The 21,104-nt window shown below is 41.8% G+C and overlaps 2 protein-coding genes across 2 annotated transcripts in view; one reads left to right on the top strand and one right to left on the bottom strand.

The window, feature by feature from the left end:
- LOC132990062 (P2Y purinoceptor 1) overlaps positions 1 to 21,104 on the top strand; it is a 161,448-nt gene that overhangs the window by 102,089 nt on the left and 38,255 nt on the right. The window lies entirely within an intron of this gene.
- The window catches only part of acap3a (ArfGAP with coiled-coil, ankyrin repeat and PH domains 3a), a 74,033-nt gene that overhangs the window by 34,067 nt on the left and 18,862 nt on the right, over positions 1 to 21,104 (bottom strand). Inside the window, exons 2-4 of the mRNA XM_061058106.1 lie at positions 11,918 to 11,975; positions 7,837 to 7,956; positions 7,138 to 7,191 (exon numbers count right to left, since the gene is read on the bottom strand). Coding sequence (XP_060914089.1) covers positions 7,138 to 7,191; positions 7,837 to 7,956; positions 11,918 to 11,975 — 232 coding nt within the window. The remainder of the gene's footprint in view (positions 1 to 7,137; positions 7,192 to 7,836; positions 7,957 to 11,917; positions 11,976 to 21,104) is intronic.

Below are 21,104 nucleotides of genomic sequence, written 5' to 3'. Positions count from 1 at the left end.
TAGTTTTGCCGCCGGTGGCCAAGTGGTTTGCGTGCGCCATTAATAGAGGATGTTGTCCTTAAAGCGGGTTTTGGTCTGACCTGTGGCCATGACATTTCCCACTCTCTCTCTCTCTCTCTCGCTCTCTCTCTCTCTCCCTGGTTTCTGACTCTGTCCACTGTCCTACACCAATAAAGGAATAAAGAGCTAACAAATAAATCTTGCAGAAGTTATTGTTTGAATTCTAACATGAAGAGCATGCTTATATTGACAACAGTGTTTGCTTGTCTTATGCTGCAGTGATGTATTTCCAATATTTGTATCCATGGGGTCAATAAGAAAGAAGAGGAGGAGGAGGAGGAGGAGGAGGAGGAGGAGGGAGAAATACATCAATTCAATCTTGAGCTTTTTTGAAATGTAAAGTTTTTGCCAAGACCAAAACCAAATCTCCAAATCTGCCAGCTACTCCAACAAACAGGTTCATTGTGCTGCTCTGTTTTATATGATGAGGGTGGTTGCTGTTATTCTAACCTTTGTTAAGGTGCTACCTGTAACCGGATGTCGTCATGTTAACCCTTTCATGCAAGCTTACTGAAGAGGTTTCTGTATTGCTCAGACAGATCTTCAGGCGTATCTTGAGTATGACTAAGATCCTTTTTTTGTTTGGATTTAAAATCTCCTCAGCAATTATCGACTATCATAACATTTAATTCTTATCTTTGACAGACACATAAACACACATCAGAGAGCAGGAATGTGTTTAAACAAAGAAAAGCCTGTTTAACATATCTTAGACTAAGTCAGAGAGTGAGAGATACTTGGCACATCATGCGCGACCTGATATCAGCGCTGAGGAATGAGGTGGCATTAAGACCCATCACAATGACCCACTATACCGACTATACGTTTGCCTACTTCCCTCTTATTCCATCGACATGTTGGGACACAAACTAATCCCACTGAATCAGGGAAGTAATTATCTTTAGCTGAAGATAAACACCTTGAAAGCACCTCTGTCAAATTAAGCAGAAAAGCAGAGTGAAGGCTGGTTTTTGTTTTTTCTGACATGTTTAAGCTCTGAGGTCAGAGCTGGTGTTGATGTTGAACTAGCCTGTATCATATTCACAGGTGTTTCTGATCTTTAACCCCACCTCATGTGCGTACACAGAAGGACAAAAACGTCATGTAGTCCAGTACATACCCATCTTTAAATGTAACTTCAGTAATAAACTCACACATTCCCTACACTGTCAACATAAACTGAACAACATGAACTCTGTAAAGACACTCGAGACCATGTCTGTTGCAGTGACTATCTAACTCTTGAACATTATTGAGTGGCCACCAGGAGTAAGGGGAAAGGAAAATATGCATGACCCTTTTAACATTTTGAACAATTTGGAAAGATTTTTCTATCTGACCCCTCTGTGCTGCAAGACCTGTGATTGGTTTGTGATATCATCATGGATGGACGTCACAGACTTTTTTACACAATGCAGGCACTTTAAGCATTTTGACTTTAAAGATCCCTTCATCCTGGATTGTGTTCTATTTTTGTATAAATGTGTCTCCGTCAACTAATGTACAGTTGATGTTGTTTGGTCATTATTTGTTGTTTTTTGCGTGTCATTGTGGTTTTATGTAAATGTGTACACATGTGAACCACCAACCTGCCAAGTGACTTCAGATGGAAATCATCCTTTGTCTACAGTCTGGCATGTTAACATGTTTATGTTCATTAATGTTGACTGTCTCTATTTGAAATAAATACATAAATGCACTAAACAGAAGGTGGTGTTGTTATATATAACAGCACTTATCCTTCCAGTTGCTCTGCATGGCTTCTGTTGTTGTTGCTGAGTTTGTTGATGTCGTGTCTTCAAAGTGTCGGAAGTGAGGAATAACTTCTTTAATTCAAAACATCTGGCTAGTAGAAGTAAATGAGCCAGTCTATGCATTGTCACAAATTAATACATTAAAATAGATTCAAATGTTGTCATTCTTAAGACATTTTCTGTTTAAGACGTTTAAAAAATGACCATCTGTCAGTGTGATGTACAGATCAAAAAGTGTTCAGGCACTAACAGGAGTGTAAAGGGTTAATTTCCCTGTGAATCTACTTCTCTCCCTTTGAGGATGCATTTTTTATTTTCCAAACAAAGGATGTGGTTACAGTTTCAGTTGAACAAGAACGACTGCAGTCGCAGACTGAAATGCCTTCCTGCTGCGTCTTGCTTTGTTTTTCCAGTTTCCAAATATAACTGAGAGACAGCGGCGTTAGCATACCACACGGGAACACACACTCATTCAGTGTGTGCAGCACAATGCACAAACATACTGGTTCTATTTTCAGCACAAAACAATCATGTTTTATTGTATTTTTTCTTGGGTGTTCATTTGATTGGTGTCGGCTTACTGGTTGGATTTCTGCTCATCTTCAAAAAAATTATAATAAATTGTTTGTATTCCTTTAGTCGTATAGCTTTTTATTTCCACTTTTTAGCAATTGTTTTTAACTCCTCCTCTTGAACTCTCCTGACACATTTTTATTACATTTTTATTTTTTGGATTCCATGTTTGGTGTGCAATTTATAAAAAAAGAAATCATGAATTCATAATGAGTATCTTATGCGGCATGCATTTTACCGAAAGTAATATGTGGGTATGACCTAAATTCTTCCATCCATACATGTTTCCTCTCCTCATACTGTAAATCACATCATCTACGTATAATCCTTTATGTGAACGCTCTTTTCAATTCTTTAAGAGTTGGCTGCTGAGATGTTCGTCTCTCTTTCAGTCTCCGCTCATTTCTAATGGATGCTCAGAGAGTCAAACGTGAGTCAATAATTCATCGAGTATTCATATGGAGTTTCATGCCTGAATTAAACAGAGAGTGTTAAAAAAACGCTGGCCTGATTCTGTTCAAGGCTTCAGCTCCACACGAGAAAGAAAGAAAAAAAATCTTGTTGTGGAATCTTTGGAAAGAGAGAAAGGCTCGGAGCTAAAGCGAAAAAGAGCTCAACTTGGCTCGGGGTTTGACATTCATGCAAACAGAGCCTGCTTGTTCTGTTGTGTGCTGGTACCAGACTGGCAAAAAAGAGCCAGGATATCAGGAAACGGAGGGAAGAGCGGGCCAAGAGTCTTTTCTACTTGTCTTGGATCTGCTTGTTTGCTTGTCTGACTTCACGTCTATGTGTCTGCTTGAACATGTGGTGCTGTCTGTGTTTATTTTATCTAGAGCTGACTGATGTAGGATTTCTCAGAACATTACCAACAGTGGTTTTAGAGGGGGGAAAAACATCACTGATAACAAATATGCTGACACATAAAGGGAATTTTTGAGCTCGAAAGAAAATAGACCTTTTATATGACGAATGTGCTCCGATATGACAGAAAAGTTTAGGGGTCCTAATAAGGATCCTGTGAGATTTGCCTAAAACATCCATCCAGGTGTAATCGAACGCTGTTCTTGAACCGTTTGGACTACAAGCACAAATAATGTCTCTTTTGAAAGCTAATGACCTGCAGTTTCAGAATATGTTAAAGTACTTCCAAAATCACTAAAACTTGTGTACTACTGTTGAAAAAAGGCAGGGCTTCAACACAAACTATTTACGGTTAGAAACGCGCTTACTGCTTTCAGGATGCTAGTTATTGGTTGAAGCAGCATATCTGAATGTTCAGAATTTCATTGGCTGCAAGAACCGTCAGTGATCGGCAGAGTCCGGAGCAATTGGACGGGTATAGATACATCAGAACAGGAGCAGGTATCGTCTTTCAACTCAAGCTCTCAACGGGTGGGAACGGTGAATGGTAGGCCGTTATTGGCCAAATGAGGTGTCAATGGAAAGGTCAGAGCTTGGCGCTATTTTGATTTATTTCAAGCGAAAAAATGACTACAGTGGGAAATCGAGAACAGAGGGCAAATTTGAAGCAACTATCAGATTTGTATCAGGCTGTTAGCATGTTTAATTCTGCTCTAAAATGGTCATATTAACATGGGGTGTGTATGTGAATTCTGGAGCTTTTGCAGCCTGCCTCAAGTGGACACTTGAGGAACTGCAATTTTGTGTGCATCTTTTGCTTTTGGCTTCATTTTTTCAACACCAGAGGTTGCCGCTTGATTTGAAGGCATTCAAGCACAGCAGCTACAAGGTTGGCTGGCACTCTGCGGTCCCATTTGCACCGTCTCATTTCATATTCTTGAATGTCGACTGTGTGGAGTAAGCACAGTGGCAGCCGTACAGCAGAGCATGCACACAGAGGGACGTCCGTCCCGAGTAGCAGATATAACCGTCATCATTTCTTATTCATCCGAGCACTGCTGGGGTCCCGAGCGCTGCACACTTTAATGCACATGGTGTCATTTCTGATTAAAACCCCAACATGGAAAAGATGTCAACAGAAACTTCATCAGCTAGAAGTTTTTAATACCAGCGCTCACCAGGCTCTACTAACTGTGTTACGGTCAAACTATGGCAAATAATATCTGTGTGAAATCTTTCATCTCGAGGGATTCCCTTTTACAACTTCAGTCTAACACTGCTCACACATCCCCTCCCTCCTCATGTTGTTGTTACATGAACGTCACATAGAAACCCTTTGAGAGACCATCACACTCATGTCCAGTCACAGTCTTGGCTCTAATAAACTGAAGGGGGGGGAAGAAGGGGGCTGAAAACCCAGCTGAGCTATCAGGGTCGGGGGCCAGCTGGTCCCAGGCCAGACCGAGCTCTCTTACAGTCTCTAACGTGTGACATATTGAACCTGACAAAACAGAGAATCTGTCAGTCGGACAGAAACCCTGACAGACTAATGGAGCGCTGAAGACGAGGACTGGGAAGCACTGGAAGGAGAAAAAGAAGCACGCAGTCTTAAAAGCTGGCAAAGCTCTGATATCAAAACAAAGAAGCAGCAGAACAAAAGGAAAGTTCTGCCAACATCATGCATTCCAGCAAAACATTTTAATCTGCAAGCCTCGGAAAAAATGACCATCCTGCAGAGTCGACACTTTTCAAAGAGTGTAATACTCACGTGACTGCAAATTCCAATGTTTCCTAGGCTTTTATTTTGAAATTTTGTCCTGCCTTAAGCTGAGAGTACTTTTTTAAAATTCAACCCTGCTTTTATTTTGAAATAAAAAAAGGAAACAGATCAAAGGAAGTATAAAATAGTAACTGTGACACTGTGACTACAGGGAGACACTGAGGAGGACTATCATTGGTTCATCAAAAAGGGAAAAAATAGCATGCAATTAAAAACATTAATGCTTTAATTTCAGACCTCAATTAATCTTGAATAACTAGTCAATGCTGACAGCTTCATATACAAGAATTTACCTATATGCTAATATTGGAGCCTGTAACTTACAGTTTGGATTACTTTATCGTTTCAGTTTGTAATGTGCCGTTCCGTATTGTTGATTGTTATTTGCTTTTTTTTTTTTTCCTTCCTGAATACCACAGTGGAGGAAGCTAAGTGTGTGCAGCACTAAAGTCCTAAACATATTTCCTATAAATTCAATAAAGTGTTTCCTATTATTGTATGGTATCGGTATCGCATTGCACCTGACATGAACAACATAGCTAGGTAATAATTATCTGCTGTTAACAACACTTTTTTTGATGCATACATGGTCAATGGGCCACAACAACGCCTGTCAACAAACTTCAGAATTGATGGATAAGAGTCAAACAAATGCTGACCGTCAAAGAAGAACAGTTTCTAAACAGTCATGATAAGAAACGCTGACTGTCCTTCATGTCTTTAATGTGTTGCCACACTGAGGCGCTGCTGTGAGTTTATCCACCGAGGACTGTCTCCATCCCCCACAAACACAGGTCACCCTATTGTATACATACTGCACACTCGCCTGGCCATATGTTAACACGCTGTGACACGTCAAGGTTACTACTGTCTAACAGCTAAAGCTAACCCACGGCTGGCTGAGCCACTCGACCATTAGCCCTCCGTTTGTGACGCTGACCTCTCTCACTCTCTCTGCCTATAGACTCTGTGTGTGTGTGTGTGTGTGTGTGTGTGTGTGTGTGTGTGTGGTGAGTGACCTGCAGGGAGCAGCTGATTTGCAACGACACGCCTTTGTTGAGGCTTCAGGAAGGAATGCGATCGACACACATCCTCTGCACATTACAGCATCATTAAGCACGCAACGGGTTCAGGCTAATAGGCTTCAAAGGGCCTCAGAGGGGCAGGAAGGAAGGGGGGGCGGGGGGGTCAGGAACCTTAAAGGCATAGAGGGCAAACGATACGATGAAAAGCATTAACTCTGTTAAACGGCAAAACAAAAATGAAATTAAGTGAAGGTACAGTAAGAGAGCTGGGAATGAGATATTTTCTACATGTTTTTGTTTTTCAAGGTTTTTTCAGGAATTTTAGATTGTTCAATCACCTCTCAACATGTTGAAACAGCATCAGATTAAAGTAAAGCTGGATACCTGGATGGGGCGCTAGGGTCAATAATACTGTTTTGACTGTTGGAAGTAAAGTTTCCTATTGGACGTAGGCGTTTTTTCATGCGTATGTTCCCCGGGCAACTTGTGTTTTAGACGTCTGAAGCATCTTTTCTGTTTTGCAGGATTGCTGTAAACAGCTCTACAGTAGGTAACAAGAATACTTTGGTCCTAAAATTGAGAGTTGAGCTTTTTTTTGTAAGTGACAAAAATGTTTACAATCAATAAAACCGACAGCCGAGAGTTGTAATGTCACTTGATATGATTTTTTTCTTCCTCTTATCTGTAGTCGGGTCGTGGTGGCAGCAATCTAAACCAATCAACCCCCCACATCCCTCTCACCAGCAACATTTTCCAGCTCTACTATATAATGAAACATGTAGGCTGTTTTGTGCACATGACATTTCCAAGGATGCAAAGTGGAAACAAAACGACGGCAAGTTTGCTTCTTTTTTTCCATTTCCCCCGCCCTTAAGTGACCGTCTAAGACGTGCTACAGCTCTGACAGACAGGCGTAACGATGTGTGAAAGAAGAACACAGCTCAGCTTGACCTTCTGCTCGTTCTGAAGGGAATAAAAGACCCTTGTGAGGGCCTTTTAAATGCCGCGTTGTGATGATACCAAAGTGCTGCTCGGTCTCACTCTGCTGTCTGTGGCGCACGTGGGGACAGTCTCAAACACTCACCATGTGGTAGTTGATGATTTCCTGGAGGCTTTCACCGCACTTTTCCAGGCACTCCTGCAAAGAAAAAGAAAGAAAAAAAGCACATCATAACCCCCATCTTTTCCTGGATATTATATATTTTTTTAAAACTGCTGCTGCTGTATTTGCATTAGAGAAATGCCTATAAAGGTTTTTTTAAAACTAAAACCACATTTATTTGATTTCTTAACGCAGGAGAATAAAAAGTTCCACGATGCTTGAAGGAAGTCAAAGCTGGTTCATGTCACCGAGGTGCTCCAGTGGATTTTTTTCCCCCTGAACTTTGTACGGGAAAAGGAACTTTAATTGAATAGCTAATCCTATTCTGTTTTTTTTTTTTTTTACAATGGAAAAGTACAAAAAATGAACAAGACTTTAATAAGAAACACACAATTAGTCATACAGCCGGAGCCAAGAAGGCTTTTAATAGTACTTAATGTCAGCAGCAGTGAAAACAGTCAGAGACGCCGGTGCTGCATGAGGAGCCAGAAGTAAGTTTCCAGACGGGATCTGATCCTCATCTACAGACCTGTTAGTCACCAGATTTACTCACAAGCAGGAAAGAACACATGTCCACCAACCCACAGTCATACTTCAGTAACTAAATGACAGAAGAAATTCAAAATCCAACGCAAGACACAGGCTTTAAAATGAGGCCTGATGAAAACATTTGGTCCTCACCGAGATCATCTCGTCCTTCTTGCACTGCTGAGACAGATCCCGGATGCCGTTGACGAAGAGCTTGTTGGCGCTGACGTACGCCTTCCCGGCTTCAATCATCCCGCTGCATAGCTTCACCAGCTGAGGAGGAGAGAGAGAGAGAGAGAGAGGGAGATAAATGATGGTTTCACTTTCACCACACGCATTACATTAATGTCAGTGAAGCTGTTATTATTCAATGAAGCTCTTTTTTTCTTCTTCACAGACTTTAATTAAAGGGTTTGGATTGTGCTGCATGTCAGAATTTAGAGCGTCTAAATATGCGATAATGACTCGGATTAATCGCAATGTTTCACATGGCAACTTTCCTATTGCAAAAGTAGTAAAAGGTGCTTTTTAATGAAGTGTAGAAACAGGAGAATCCATTGAAAACATCAATTAATGAGAATCAAACTGAAATAATGAAAATTGCAATGTCAAAAGTGTTAGAAAACAAAGGAACGGACACAAAAAGTGGTCACAGATTTTGTTTCTGTTATATCCTTGGTTTGGGATTTCCATCATTTCTCTATGTGGTAAAGGAAAAAGCCTGAGCTCCTGATTGTCTCACGTGTGACTCTGTGAAAACCGGCTGTGATCCTCAAGTCAGGAAGAATTATAAAACAGTCCCAAAGCCCAAACCACGATTCATCTCAAAACAAGTCAGATAACTTTAAAATCAACCGTGAAGGACGGTGAATGTGGGCGGGATGTGGGCTCAGCGGTAGATCAGGTCGTCTCTTGTTCCCCAGGACAGGGTGTTTGATCAGTGTGTAGATTAACTTGGGCTCAAATGCTCTTTTTTGCTGCTCTACTTAAAGTCAGTTTTAGAGCTCTAGATGGATGGATGGATGGAGGTCAATGGATTGTTTAGGGAGACCAGATAAATCAGCCTCACAGTTTTTAATTTCACTTGAGATAAAAGAATGAACTTGTTTTATACGAGACAAAGCTGAGTGAAATCATCTCAACATGTGACTAAGATGCAATCTGCAAGAGCTTGAATGGGGCATCGTCATGCACTCAACCACACAACGCTCAAACTTCTGTTTCCAAAACAAACAACGCCATCTTCTGAATCACATAACCACATGAAGACTGAGATGTATGTCTCACAGCTGCATGTTTGTTGTCAACTTATCACCCATGGTAACGTACGGAAGTATTCTCTGCATTATCATGTGTGGCCCATATGTAAGCTCAACACACATTGGGAGAAGCCACAGAGGCTTAATGTCGTCCAGGACCAGGCTGATGATTCAACGTGTCGCTACACTGTGATGACGGCCGCATGCGTTTATTCTCACTGTGATATCAGACACAAAGCCTGCATTGTTTATCTTCTACTTTCATGGCAGGGTTGACTTTCTCTTTACGATCGATGGGAGGCTTTTAGCGTCTTCCCTGCTCCAGGGAGGTTCCACTGCCTCTGAACTGCTGACCGGTAACTTTGATTTTGATCTTTTTTTTTTAAGTTTTCTGAGAAAACACAGAATAATGAATTCTACAATTCACTGAGCAGACGCTTTTATCCAAAGCGACGTACATCAGAGAGAAAGAACAACACAAGCAAGGATCTAGAAAAAAGGGAACAATGTCAGTAAGAGCAAACGATCAGCTTTGAGTCCGATTGGACACACAGGTGCTGACAGGAAGTGACCAGAGGCAAAGCACAACATTGAGGGCAGTTCTTGAGAGCTCTAATCAGTATAGAAACCATCTTATAAGTCGTCGTTATCAAACAAAAACCATCGTCATTACCATCATCATCATCAATAATATGGAGACCATCATCATTAAGTTAGTAGGTATTCATGAAAGAGCTGGGTCTTTAGCTTTTTCTTAAAGGTGCAGAGGGACTCGTTCCACCACCGGGGGGCGACAGAGGAGAAGAGTCTAGTCAGCGTCTTAGGACCCTGTTGTGAAGGTTGGATCAGACGCCTTTCATTGGCAGAGCGTAGTGGGCGGGAGGGAGTGTAGACCTGTAATGAAGCGTCGGTTTTTACTGATGTGATTGAATCTGAAAAGATTCATTTTTGGATTTACCACTTTTATGATCTTATTTTAAACTGCAGCGTTATTAATACTAGAATATCTCCTGTGAAGTCCAGAAAAAGAATGAAATTGATCCCAGAATTCCAGATGTTGATTCTGCCGCTGTTAAAGTTAAAGTCGTTCACTGGTCTTCATTGGTGATTGATATGCGAGACCAAAGCCTTGAAAGTATTGGAAGAAAGAAGCTTGATAATTGAATCTGAAATATTCCAATAAACAGTGAAACATGTTCCTTTTTAACTGGAGCATAAACTTAGTTGGGGGTTTCCAACACTGATGGTGGTAAAAGTCAAAACCAGTCCTCCTGACTAATCCTGACTCTCTCCGACTCACACACAGTCACTCGGTGTCAAGAGGCAGCACATGGAGCGGTGACATGAGCATTACAGGCCAAGCATCTGGATGCCTCATTACGAGGAAAACTGGAGGCTTTGAAAGCAGCCGTGATCCAGTCATGATGTTTTTTTTTTTGTTTTTTTTTAGCGTGGCCAAAGCTTTGCACCGCTGCCACGTCACGTTTTCAGCCAACCCGAGCTGAACTGTTGAACAGGCCCAGGAAACATCACTGACGGAGAGCCATCCAGACGAGGAGAGCAACGTTAGCACTTTGAGTATTTTATGATGCTGGAAGAGAGCAGCTGAGGGAAAGAGGCGAGCTGTGTTTTAACGTCTGCTGAAAGAAGATAAACATACCAAGCATTACTCCTTTATTGAAGCAAATTCTACTACGATACAGTACGCTAAAGTTGGTTTCCAAGCACTGAAATAAAAGCTGTAATAAACTCCAAATCAATTCAAGAGCTGTTCATTTCATACCTGGACAGAAGACGGCCAGAGTTGGCTGTGACCCTGTTATAGAGAGACCTGCTTCTCACACACCTAGAACCTAACCACACATGCACAAACTGGACCTGTGGACATGCATTAGTGGAGAGATGTCAGAGTGGGGCTGCTATGCAGGGAGCACACCAGAGCGGTTGGGGGTTCAGTTCGAGGGAGCTTCTGGCACCTCTCCAGCTACCAGACCAACTTCCATATCATGGTCCACATCTGGACTTGAGCCGGCGACCCTGTGGTTCCCAACCCGAGTCCCTACAGACTGAGCTACTGCCGCCCACGGCCAACATCACTGATGAATCAAGATTACAAGGGACACACTTATTAATATTCTGAACTTCCCGTACCACAGAGATTTAAGATGTTAACTGAGCTGATAGTGTGAGCTGTTGATCTTAACCTGCTGTGTTTCTTTGAAAAACTAATTCAGCAGTCAAATCATTTTCAGAAGAGAGGGACTGTATTTGTTTTAACTTGTTTTCTGTAGAGCAAACCAGGACATGTACATGTATATTGCTGTTTTTATTTTTTTGGAATGGTTAATATTACACCCAAAAATAAATGCACACTAATGTTGCTGCCAATATGAATTAATACATTTATACATTTAGCTATGTGATTCTCTCTGTAATTCAAATCCACAAAACTGTGTCAAGATTTAGTACGGACACATTGTAACATTATATGTATGTATTTAAATATGGATCAGCGTCATAGATCTTCTTTGAGTTCAATTTAGTTGATTTAGAAATCTTCTTTTCGAAACAGAAGTTACAAACTCATTAACAAGAGAGAGAAAAAATAAACCCAGATATAAAGCTTCAGATCAAAAGAAAGCCAAATAAAGTAAAATAATGAGTCTTCTTTCAAAGACACTCTTCAAACCTATTTGCAGCGGTTTGGTTTTTCTTTGACAGTCTGATTACAAGCGGAGATCAGTTCAGTGTAACATCTGTCGCCTGCCCTACAACTGAAGTGGTTTTTTGCTCCGCTTACTTCTGTACAACATGTGGCATCCAAGCAAGAGGCAGAGACTTGGAGAGAGGATACAAACATGAAAGTTTTAACCACTTAGAGATGCGGTGTACAAATAAATCCATGCCACTCAAAAAATCTGAAAAAAGGGAACAATAAATTGCAGTTTTTGCAGTGGAGGTATCGTATGTCTTACCTTATCGAGTTTTGCTTCAATCTCCACAACGTCATTCTCCACCTCGTCGATATTTGCCCTGAAACACAAAAAGGAAAGTGAAGTTGTTAATGCATATGTTGCGACTTGTAACTGTACGACTGAAATGAATTCCATAAAGCTCATATATCTCGTTGGAAAACAGCCGTTTCACAATCTGTTGGGAGATTTCCCACGCTCTCAGAAAGCACCGGGACACTCCATAAATCTTTGTGTGACAGATTGGATTTCTGCAGAGCCAAAAAACCCCCGGACATGTTTCAGCAGCAACACGGCGGCGAGACGTTCGGGGGGGTGTGCTTTTAAGTGAGCGAGACGCCGTCCAGGGAGCAGTTCAGCTCTGTCAAAACAAAGTGACAGACGCTCTCTGCACAGTGAGGAGAACATGGCCGTCTGACGCAACCCCAAAACCCCAAATCCCCCCCCCCCCCAACCAAATGTCAACACCAGCACCACTAATGCCACACCCGAACGCACCACTGAGTGAGGTGTGATTTACACCCACAGGCTAACAGCTGCAGGATGGAGCCCCATGAAGACACCACTCCCAAGATTATTCCATTTAGAGTGAGACCCTATTTACACTTTGGTTTTGCTTCACGGGCCATCAGATTACAACAACCACCAAGAAGAAATGAAATACCGTCACGCAAACCAAATGCAGACATGATCGAGGACAGGTTGGACCACCTTTTTTTTTGCACATGCTGAACAGCATGAATTCCTGATGTCTTCATGTGTTCAGATCACTTTTTCAAACATCTTGTAAACAGGGTCTATGTGAATTTATAACAGGTGGATATGTTCTAATCTATAGCCTATGCCATGATCTGTTTCCCGCTGCACAGTGGGATCTGTAATTTAATTGGAGTATAAATCTGGTCTATAAACAGGCGCTTCATTTAATCACAGCGCTGCAGCCCTCAAGCTGGATTCCCATTTTTAACCACAGTAGCATCGTGGCTCTAGGGATGGAAATGTCGGTCAATCTGTCAGTTCATAGCTCTTCGTCTACACTGAAATATTGCAACAAATGTTTGATCAGTACCATGAAATTTCTTGCTGGACTTAGTGATCCCCAGAGGATGAACCTTAGTGCTTTAATAGTCATTTTAAGTCATTTTCTCATTGTCATGATGGAGAACAGGTTGTTCTTCTGGCAGCTCTGGTCGTTCTTTTTTTGCCTTTCTTTTCATATCAAGGAGAGAGTGCTAAAAACAAACACGGCAGCTCCGTGATGAGAGTATCTGTGGCATATTTCGGCCACGGCTGGCAGGGTATAAAACTTGTATCTCCGTCTCATCTTCTCCTCTCTCTGGGGTGGATTAGCTTGCTTGGCCCCCCGAGTGCCCGGGGGACGAAAGATGGCACCTCCTCCTTTCCTCCCCCACAGCTTTTTTTTTCCCTCTCACCATCTCCTCTTGCTCATGATTTGAGTATAAAGTATGGCGGAGGGAGGGGGGTAAAGTCTCCTGGGAGGAAATATCTGCCAGGAAGCTATAAGTCCGATGCAAAATTAAAAACATAGCTTAAATCGCCAATTATTTCACATGTGGACGCGTGTTATCGTAACCTCAGCTGATCTCCTGCCGAACGGCCTTCAGCCAACCACACCCCGGGATAATCTCTCTGTGAGCAAAGCTGTTTTCACTGCTGATGTCATTCCTGAAACTGCCCTTTTTTTATGAGTCCATGCAGAGCTTAGCCGGCTCTCGCTTTTCAGGAGGCTTGAGCTCCTCACGCCTCGCAAACCCCAGTCGACTGATCATGAAACATTAGATTTTATTTCAAATGTTTTACGGACTCCAAACATGGTTCATAAATGACCTCTTTCGAAGCCTTCAGATGCACAGAAACATATCTGCACAACGCCAAGCAGCTTTTTTCACATTATGAAGGTTTCTCTGTGAAAAGATCCAGTATGAAACGTGCATTTTGACAAAATCAATTGTATTGATTTGAAAGAAAAATCCCTTTTAAATAAGCTATTGGTGTCATTTGTCCAATATGAAATAGTTTCCAAAGCATATGTCCACACTGTTTTGAGTCATATCTTCCAGCTGTCACTTAATCTAATTTGGCTTGAGACTTCAGTTATGCTTTGAATACCTAATACATCACAGAATAAATTAAGTTTCCTTGATTTTTTTGTATTATGTGTGGTCATGAAGATGCTTCCTGGTAAGTTAAACACAAAAAAATATCTAAATCTAAGCGGTGGTCGCTAAAAAAGGAGAACAGTTGGGATGCAGCTGGGTTGCAGCCACATTTCTCTGCATGCATTTTTTTTCTTCACATTACATTTCTTCTATCTTTGTTAGGCCCTTTGGAGATAGCCACGCTTGACATTACTAAGAAAAATCTAAGTTTAACTGCTCAGAGTTCATTGATAACCTGTCACAAGAGAAGGAAAAGCCCAGCTAAAAAAGTCAGAAGATTATAGAAAAAGAAATATTGAAATTTGAGTTGTGTTGGTCTAAAAAAAGGAGAACAGCAGGGTTTGGTCCTGAATTTCCTCCACAGGCTCCACTCTGTGAATCTGAAGCAGCGCTGCTCCTCAGAGTGACAGCCCGGCCAGCTGCTCCAGATGTGCACTAGCCCGGCCTCTTGGGACAGCTGCTCCCCTCTGAAGCCCCCTCCGGGCTGTAACCCCCGTCCCAACCCCCGTCTCACTGCACATGACTCCCATAATGGATGCACATGTTGCCCAGGGCCTGTCGCCACGGCAACCACCTCCTAAGTGGGCCGCAGAGGTCCCCCCCCCCCCCCGACGTTACTCAGGAGTTGACCCTTATTCAGGCCACGGGGGGAGCCGAGAGGCTGAGTGGATAATAATAAAAATGACTCACAACAAGGCTGCTGTGACAAGAGATGACCACTGAGATCATTCAAAGCTCATCACGAGATCATTAAACTGCAGTTAGAGTGAGTTCAGCTGTCAGCTGGGAACAAAGACACTCACTTTTATCATCTGACTTTTCCTAACCGTCGCTTTGTTGTGATGTTTTACCATGATGTATTTCTGACGAGGTAGGGGTTTTTACTGCTGTATTGACCCCTATTAATCAATTTATCTACTTGTACTATTTTGTCTTGTCTTTAACAGTAAAGCACCTTGTGACATGTTTTTGAAAAGTGCTATATAAATATGGTTGTATTATTTTATTGATCAAATATATATGAAGTCAATTCAATTCCAAATCGTTCAATTTTCCAATCAAAAAAACTTCATAGACATTTAAACAGACGATATTGTTGAGAGTTAAAAACATGAAAAGTAACACAATTAAAACAATGTCTATACAGCTAGGAGTCTGTGTGTGTGTGTGTGTGTGTGTGTGTGTGTGTGTGTGTGTGTTTCTCAAAGTTCCACTGGCTATCCTCGGGTCATTACAATTTAGCTGTTTTTCTTGTTTTTCTATGTTTGTTACGTTGATTAAACTCAGGTTCTGTCAATCAAACATTCCCTTCTTGAATCCTGGTATTTAGGGCACACTGTGAGGAAATGTAAAGCTTGTGTGTTACAGTGAGAGCAGAATCTATGATTGGTTTAAACTGCTTAGTAACAACACAATACGTTTATAGCGTCTGGGCAAACTGAAGTTGCACACCGCTGTTTGTTTGCAGGATTAGTCTGGGATCATTTATCTGACTTAGAACAGAGCAGTTAAGCAGTGGTGTAAAAAAAAAACCATAATAAACACAGATTGTGCTGAGTTAGCTGCAGCTCTGGTGGTTTCTGGCTGGTGACATGCTGACGAGGCGTCCTGAACAACGGCTGAGAAGACGCTTGGTAGCCCAAAGTCGCAAAACACCTCCGTTTTTCTTTACGTCATATGAAGCCACACAGATTAACGTGTTTATATGAAGGTAGGTAGGCACCCCAAAGTGTGTTAAAATGTAGAATAATGATCCTGAAAATGGCTTGAAGAGGTTCTACAAGCATCACCTCAGCTAAAATGTTTCCCTCAGACCATTAAGCACCACTGGGAGAACATTTCAGATCCTTTAGACTCAGATGCACAGAATGTAATTTTCTCTAACAGGGCTATTTAAAAAAAAAACAATGACAAAAAATGTAGTTTGATTATGTTGAAGTAGTGCAAACACTGGGAGGTTTTAGACACTTAATTGTGAAAATGTCACATTCATACCTTTCAGTACGAGTGAACACACCATTTTGGGAAAGGGGAGATTGAAGGGTTCAAATGTTACTTTGGCAAAAGCCGATAACTGCGTCGGATGGCCTATCAGTTATGTTGTGCGCCCCATGTGCAGAGGCTATAGTCATAGCCGCAGCAGCCATTGGTTCTAGCCAGACGTCGGCCCTCCCCTGCATGTCATCCTCTGCTCTCTCCTCTTTGTTTCCTCTTTCTCTTCAGCTCTCCTATCCAATAAAGGCAAAAATGGCCCAAAAGTATAACTTAAAAAAAGCACATATCATCAGCATAGAATCAAAAGTAACCGACGTCAGTTACCGGTATGTGTTATGTGTAGAGAGATTTCTGCTGTTGAAGTTGGCTTCAGCTCCAGATTAAAAAAAAGGTTAATACCATTTGATGTATAGTATTTTCTAAAGCTCATCAAATTAATGCTTTTTTCACCATTTTTTATCCATAAAGCAGCAATCAGTAACATTTGGCCCAGCTGAGTAATAACTGGCTCTTCATTTGGTACCATTCTGGCTTTATTAAATCACCCGTATTTAGAAATGTTCTGACCTATGATTTATATGTGTGCATGTGTTTTACTGAAATGATTCATTGTAATTATACTTAACTGTATAATCCCAGAATAACACTATTGTACATGACATTTTGCATAAAGCATTAATGTTATAACATTGAGCACCGGGTATGCTAGTTGTTCTCAAATGGAAGCCAACATCCATTGTTTACATTAATAGCCGTCACATAGAATGACCAATACATCACTAAACATAGGTTTACAAATGAAGGCGTAAATGGCTATAGGCTAGTTTTCTATTTGCTAATAGAACAGCTGAGGGAGATGAAACTGGGCATGAATGCCCTTGAGAGTTGTGTTTGGAAGGAGGAATTAAAGCGGGTCACCCTGGTGTTCTCTATTTAGAAAAAGCAGGTGGGATACAGGGAAGAGAGCCAACACTTGGTCCAGGTAGTGACCCCTAAAGTACAGCTTTAGCCCCCAAACTGAACCGCCAGCTGGGGCCCACCGACTGAATCAACAGACAGCAGTCCACTGGGAAGGAGTGAATAAGCCAATGAGAGATGCACGGACGTCTCTGTGCCAGCATCCAAATGAGAACAGCTGTAGAGCAGACGACATGCTAGCTTCAAATGATCCTCAGGAATCAGCTCAATGTTTGATATCAGTCTCTTTCATATACTCTTCAGTGTCTTTCATCTCTGCTTTTAATCTTGACTCAAAGTCGGGTTCATCTGTGGGGAGTATCTCAGAGGCTACAGAGGGGACAGGGTGGAGGAGGGGAACCAAGGGGTTGGAGACGGGGCGGCCCTGTCTGTCTGAGGGCCCCCATTGTCAAACTGGCCACGTCCTGTTTGGTCCTGTTTGAAGAAATGGCAGCGTTTTGTGGCGATATTGATTGCTTTAGTGTCCTAATTGAGGCTGGATGGAATGGCTGAATGACTGGGGGGTGGGGTCGTTGAGTATATTCCCTACAGCTACGTTGAACAGCAGCTCGGGTTATTCTTAGCTGTGTGGCTCCTAATGCCCCCGAACCCAACCCCTCCCCCTATAGACCACATCATGAGCTAATGCAGGGTCAAAGAGACACCCCTGGCTATGCAATGTCATGAACTTAAAAACAACCCTACCATACACACTATAGAAACACCAGTAACTCAAAGATATCTCTTTCCTCCTCACATATTGCTCATACTGCTTGGTTAACCCCTCCCCAAAAGAAAGAAGCTCAACAACGACAGGCAGAGCTTCCCTGCTTTATTTTCTTGACATTCAAAGAGTTTGAACAGTCGTGGTTTTATCCAGCCTGCTAATTCAAAAACATAAAATCTTAAGTGTAAGGACTTTTTAAAAAAGTGTTTCTTTCTCTAGTTGTTAGAAAATCCAGCTAACAAGCTAACTGCATAAACTGCATAAAAAAACTATTTCCAAGACCAAGGTACAAATGATTAACTTTCTACATGTGACATTAAGTCCCGTAAACACCTAGCTTGTCCACCTTCCTGCCTGCCTTGTGAAAGTCCGTACAGTGTTCTTCATGGATAGTTAGCTGGTTAGCATTTTAATTATTTAGCATGGCATTTAACCTAGCCTTAAAGCATGAATATCAAGTAGGAGGTCCCACATTCCATATATGACCAGACACATCATTTTTAGGCTAGCATGAAGCCAAGGTTAGCTAAATAAGCTAGCCGGACAGAGCTGATCAAATCTACAAGCTGTATTTGTGTCATATATCTGCAACTTACATTAAAAATATTAATATTCTGTGTTTGTTGTACACAAAACATAACATGTATGGCAGTCCTCAGAGAAGGAACACTTAAACTGATAAAAATCTCTTCCTTTTAGCCCTCTATTAAAGTGTTTTTTCTTCTTTCCAGATTAAGGGTTCAGGTAAAGAGGCCATGCTATGTATATAATGTACAAGCTGCAAATGAGGAAAATTGTGACTTTAACTTTTGGGCTTCACAGACATAAAATGACGTCTTTATGACTTGTCATTGGATCGGCAAAATTAAAAGTTTCTAGAAAGAAATTCTTAGCGTTGCTTTTTCAAAATCAAAGACGCATTGTGAAAAAAAAAATGAATAAATTTAAAAACGTGAATCCAACCTTGGTGGAGTCTGAAGATGCATAGCAACACTAACTAAGAAGGGCGGGGCTACATTTGGCCTTCTCACAAATGAAACAGCCAATTTTTCCATCCTTAACCTTTTGGCCCTCTAAAGAATTCTTTGCACTCATCCAGTTGGCGTCACACTCCCATCACCATGCTAACAATCTTAGAAATGACAATTCCCTATAATCTGTCGTAACACAATCCTAATGCATTTAAGGCGCGCAGGGAGTTCAGATGTCTCCAGTAATACCCTCCCTGACATATGTTCAAAGCCTTTACTATTGTTTCATAAGCCCGGGCTTTTTATTTCCACTTGAAAGCTTAGATGCGTTCCTCATACTTAAAGAGGCCTGCTTTCAGCCGCTCTGTAAACACCGCTCACATTTCTGCACCAGACTGCATCGAGCGCACTCGGCTGTCACTGCATTAACCTCAAAGCCTCTTTAACAACACACATCTGCACTAATGGCTTCCCTGAAGTGACATGTCTGCTGCAGAAATAATTACTCATTTATGCTTCGATTACAACACGCTGCGGGCCCCAGCATCGGGCCCGGGCATCAGGCCATCGGTGGATGCGCAGCTTTGGTATCCATCCTGAGGTTAACATGTATGTCTGAGGACAGGTGCTCGCGTCGGTTATGTCAGTATCGAGGTCTGGCTACTCTTCTACAAGTGGACGTTAACCACAACCCCCCCCCCCCCCCCCCCTTCTCTGGTCATCAAATACTTGTGTGCAGCAAAACAGCTGAGTGAAAGATATTCACCAAGCCCTGTTTCTACAGCAACATCATCTACCCAACCCTGACAGACCACCCTCCCCTTCCCAGCCCACCCACTCATTCAGTGGGCTCAATACAGAGACCACCAACACTCCCACCAAACTATTTCCTCACATTGGTCTCATGTGTGTCTGATCTCTGCGGGTCTGTGACGGCATCGTCTGGTGTTTGAGTGCAGGTCCTCAGAAGCCCACAATCATGCTGAATCAGTAAATTTAATCACAATGCACAAATGATAACAACATAAGTTAATCAGTATCCTAATGATTCATTTACATGATTTGATGTCACTTTCTGCATGAAAGGATTGTTGATGGACGGCCTGCCTCCCCCCACCCCCTTGCTCCCTATCCCTCTTCCTGCATCTTATCCCATCTCTCCCCCTATCCCTTTCCAAGCCCGGTGCAGTCTAGGCTTTTTGTAAAGTGTCTCGAGATAACACTTGTTATGAGTTGACGCTATACAAATAAAAATTGATTGATTGATTGGTTGATGAAGAAGTCTATTGGACAAAAGTAAAGATCCAATTTAGAGTGATATAAAAAGCAGAGTTTGTTTCCAGTATTAAATGCGACAAAAACACAATCTTCTTTCCTCCACTCCCTCTCTCAGTATAAAAAGAGCATGTGTCCGATATTGTATCATCTAAATCTGTCAGGATGAAATCAAAACGTCACTCTGTCCTGAGGCTCCCAGCGAAGCAGTGACATAAATCCACAGTGACTCGTCTAACTGCCACCTGACCGACGATGTCCTTGTGGATGAAGCCTGAAAAAAAAAAAACTGGGTCTATTTTAGCTGAAGGAACGTATTTGTCCCCTCCATCAGAACAACCCTCGTAAATCACAGACAAGGCCAGAGCCCAGAGACAGAGGAGCTGAAGCAGCTATTTCTGCAAGAAAAGTTATTAAAAACACCAAACAGATCATTTATATAACACCCAGACGTTCAGAATCTACAAAGAGGCATGTCCTGGATATAACAGCTGTTTTATAATGAACTCTATTAAAAGAAATTCTGCACTGTGTTTTGTTTTTGCATGAAATGAGAAGCTTCTGAAGTGCAAATTAGATTAGACAGGGTGTCCAGAAATAGATAAACATGTGCCGGCTTCATATTTTCTGAAACAATTTTAGATACATTTCACTGTTCCAGTCGACACTGGGATTGTCAGGTTCAAGCAGAAGACCGCCACTGTGTTGCGATCAAGCAGCAAACCTCCAGAGAAATGAAAAATGAAGCCGATGTGGAAGTGCAAATTCCTGCAGTTCGTCGAGTGTCCGCTTGACGCTGGCTGCAGAAGCACCAGAAGTCACATACTCATCTCATTTTGCTGTTTTTACAGCAGAAATAAACATGTTTACAGCCTGGTACAAAAAACGTAATTGGTCTGATTGCCTCATGTATACCGGAAAACACTGTACATGGGGTGATTTTTTTATGATTACTCAGCATTATTCACAATAAGGCATGATCTGATTGACAGGTGGGTGCAATGTAACGTTTTGTCAAGAGGCTTAAGAAACCGCCTCAGCTCCAGCTCTCAGCCTATCATTAGACTGACAGAACGTTAGTCAGT

The sequence above is a fragment of the Labrus mixtus genome, chromosome 15 (assembly GCF_963584025.1).
Source record: "Labrus mixtus chromosome 15, fLabMix1.1, whole genome shotgun sequence".
Classification (NCBI taxonomy): domain Eukaryota; kingdom Metazoa; phylum Chordata; class Actinopteri; order Labriformes; family Labridae; genus Labrus; species Labrus mixtus.
This window is presented reverse-complemented; position numbering and strand designations above follow the sequence as displayed.